This window comes from Eimeria maxima, genomic scaffold (genome assembly GCF_000499605.1).
Source record: "Eimeria maxima Weybridge genomic scaffold, Emw_scaff1767, whole genome shotgun sequence".
In the NCBI taxonomy this organism is placed as follows: domain Eukaryota; phylum Apicomplexa; class Conoidasida; order Eucoccidiorida; family Eimeriidae; genus Eimeria; species Eimeria maxima.
The window spans coordinates 1-2172 of record NW_013564679.1 but is presented as its reverse complement, the minus strand read 5'-3'; the positions used below and the strand labels follow the sequence as shown (position 1 = coordinate 2172).

The 2172-nt window shown below is 38.2% G+C and overlaps 1 protein-coding gene across 1 annotated transcript; it reads left to right on the top strand.

Moving 5' to 3' along the window:
- Nucleotides 1-575: 575 nt before the first annotated feature.
- Nucleotides 576-2081, top strand: EMWEY_00055440 (isy1-like splicing family domain-containing protein, putative; the record flags this gene model as incomplete). Its single annotated transcript, XM_013480260.1, has 5 exons — nt 576-666; nt 928-1028; nt 1251-1361; nt 1554-1757; nt 1923-2081. Coding segments are annotated over 5 exons (666 nt in total), but the record flags the coding sequence as incomplete, so codon positions are not given.
- Between the last annotated feature and the right edge of the window lie 91 nt (nt 2082-2172).

Sequence of the window (2172 nt, the reverse complement as noted above, 5' to 3'; positions counted from 1 at the left end):
GGTTGGTCCTGTTATTTTAGTGTTTATATGTTAGTAATTTATTGTATATCCTTAATATATATAGATAATAAATACATCAATAAATAAATAAATAAATAAATAAATAAATTAAATAAATAAATAAATAAATAAATTAATTAAATAAATAAATATAATTAATAATATATATATTTATTTATATTTATATATATACAAGAGACAACAATTAATAAGAGAAATAGGTAGAGGTATATCATTAATAAATAAATAAGAGCTAAATATATAAATAAATATATAAATAAATAGATAAATAAATAAATAAAATAAATAAATAATATATATATTAATATATTTATATTTATATTTATGTATATGTATATATACAGGAGACAACAATTAATAAGAGAAATAGGTAGAGGTATATCCTTAATACAAGATTCATCATTAGGTGATCATAGAATAAGAGATCTAAATGATCAAATTAATAAAAAAATTAAACAAAAAAAAAGATGGGAATTTAGGATTAAGGAGGTATATTCTTTTTGCTGCTGCTGCTGCTGCTGCTGCTGTTGCTGCTGCTGTTGCTGCTGGTGGTTATGGTGGTGGTGATGGTGGTGGTTATGGTGGTTATGGTGGTTATTGTGGTGGTTATAGTGGTGGTGGTGGTGATTGTTGGTGGTGGTTATGGTGGGGTTGTTGTTCTGTGGCATTACTGTTGTTGCTCCTGTTGTTGCTGCTGCTGCTGCTGTTGCTGCTGCTGTTGCTGTTGGTGTTGCTGCTGTTGTTGTTGTTGAATACATCGTTTGCATGCAATATGGTGCAGAAGGAGAAGGAATATGTTAATAATAATGGTTTATTATGTGTCTTTGCTGTTGCTGCTGCTGTTGCTGCTGTTGCTGCTGTTGCTGCTGTTGCTGTTGTTGCTGCTGCTGCTGCTGCTGCAGTTAGGGGGACCTGATTACTCAACAGCCTCTGATGCTCTTTCTCTTAGCGGCATTGCTGCATCAGGAGGAGACTATTATTACTTCGGTGCAGCTAAAGAATTACCTGTAAGCTGCTGCTGCTGCTGCTGTTGCTGCTGTTGCTGCTGTTGCTGCTGTTGCTGCTGCTGTTGTTGCTGTTGTATCTTTTTTTCCCTTGCGTTAGTTACATATGATATATCTACGGCATTTATTTTAATTCTTAATTCTTTCTCTTTCTGTTGCTGCTGTTGCTGCTGCTGCTGCTGCTGCTGCTGCTGCTGCTGCTGCTGCTGCTGCTGCTCTTATTAGGGAGTAAGAGAATTATTTGCTGCAAATGCTGAGGAGGTAAATGAGCCAAGAAAGAGTCGCGCACAACTCTTTAAGAGAATTACTCCTGACTACTTTGGATGGAGGGATGAGGTAAATAATTCCTGCTGCTGCTGCTGCTGCTGCTGCTGCTGCTGCTGCTGCTGTTGCTGTTGCTGCTGTTGCTGCTGCTGCTGCTGGTGGTGTGTGAGATGCCCCATACAGTGTTGCAGTAAATGCAGATGAATATACACCGTTTTTCCTTCTTTGTGTCTGCTGCTGCTGCTGCTGCTGCTGCTGCTGCAGGAAAATGAAGATTTGCTGCTGGCAGAGCAGCACCAAGAGCAGCTGTGGCAACAGGAGCAGCAGCAGGAACTGCAGCAGCAGCAGCAGCAAGAAGAGCAACTACTGCAGAAGGTTGGTGCAGCATCAGCAGCAGATGTTGCTAAAGGAATGGCTGCTGCTGCAGCAAGGAAAGCACAAAGAGGCAAACACAAACAAGACACAGAAGTAAGCCAAACACCAGCAGCAGCAGCAGCAGCAACAGCAGCAGCAGCAGCAGCAGCTACAGCAGCAGCCAACAACACAAACAACAACAGCAGCAGCAGCAGCAGGAAGCAATCTAATAATAATTGTTTATATATGTGTGTGTGTGTCTCTTCTTTACTGCAACAGGAAAGCAGCAGCAGCAGCAGCAGCAGCAGCAGCAGCAAGAAATTTCAGGTGTATGTTGATCTACCTACAGATGCAGAAATTAGTCGTTTATTATTAGAGAAGAAAAAACAAATTATTGTCAATAAATATGCAACACCAGAGGCACAAAAACAACAACAAGTAAGTGTCTCCTTTTTTTTTTTTTATTTATTTTTTTTTATTTACTTTTTTTTTTTATACTGTCTCCTTTATATATATATATATATATATA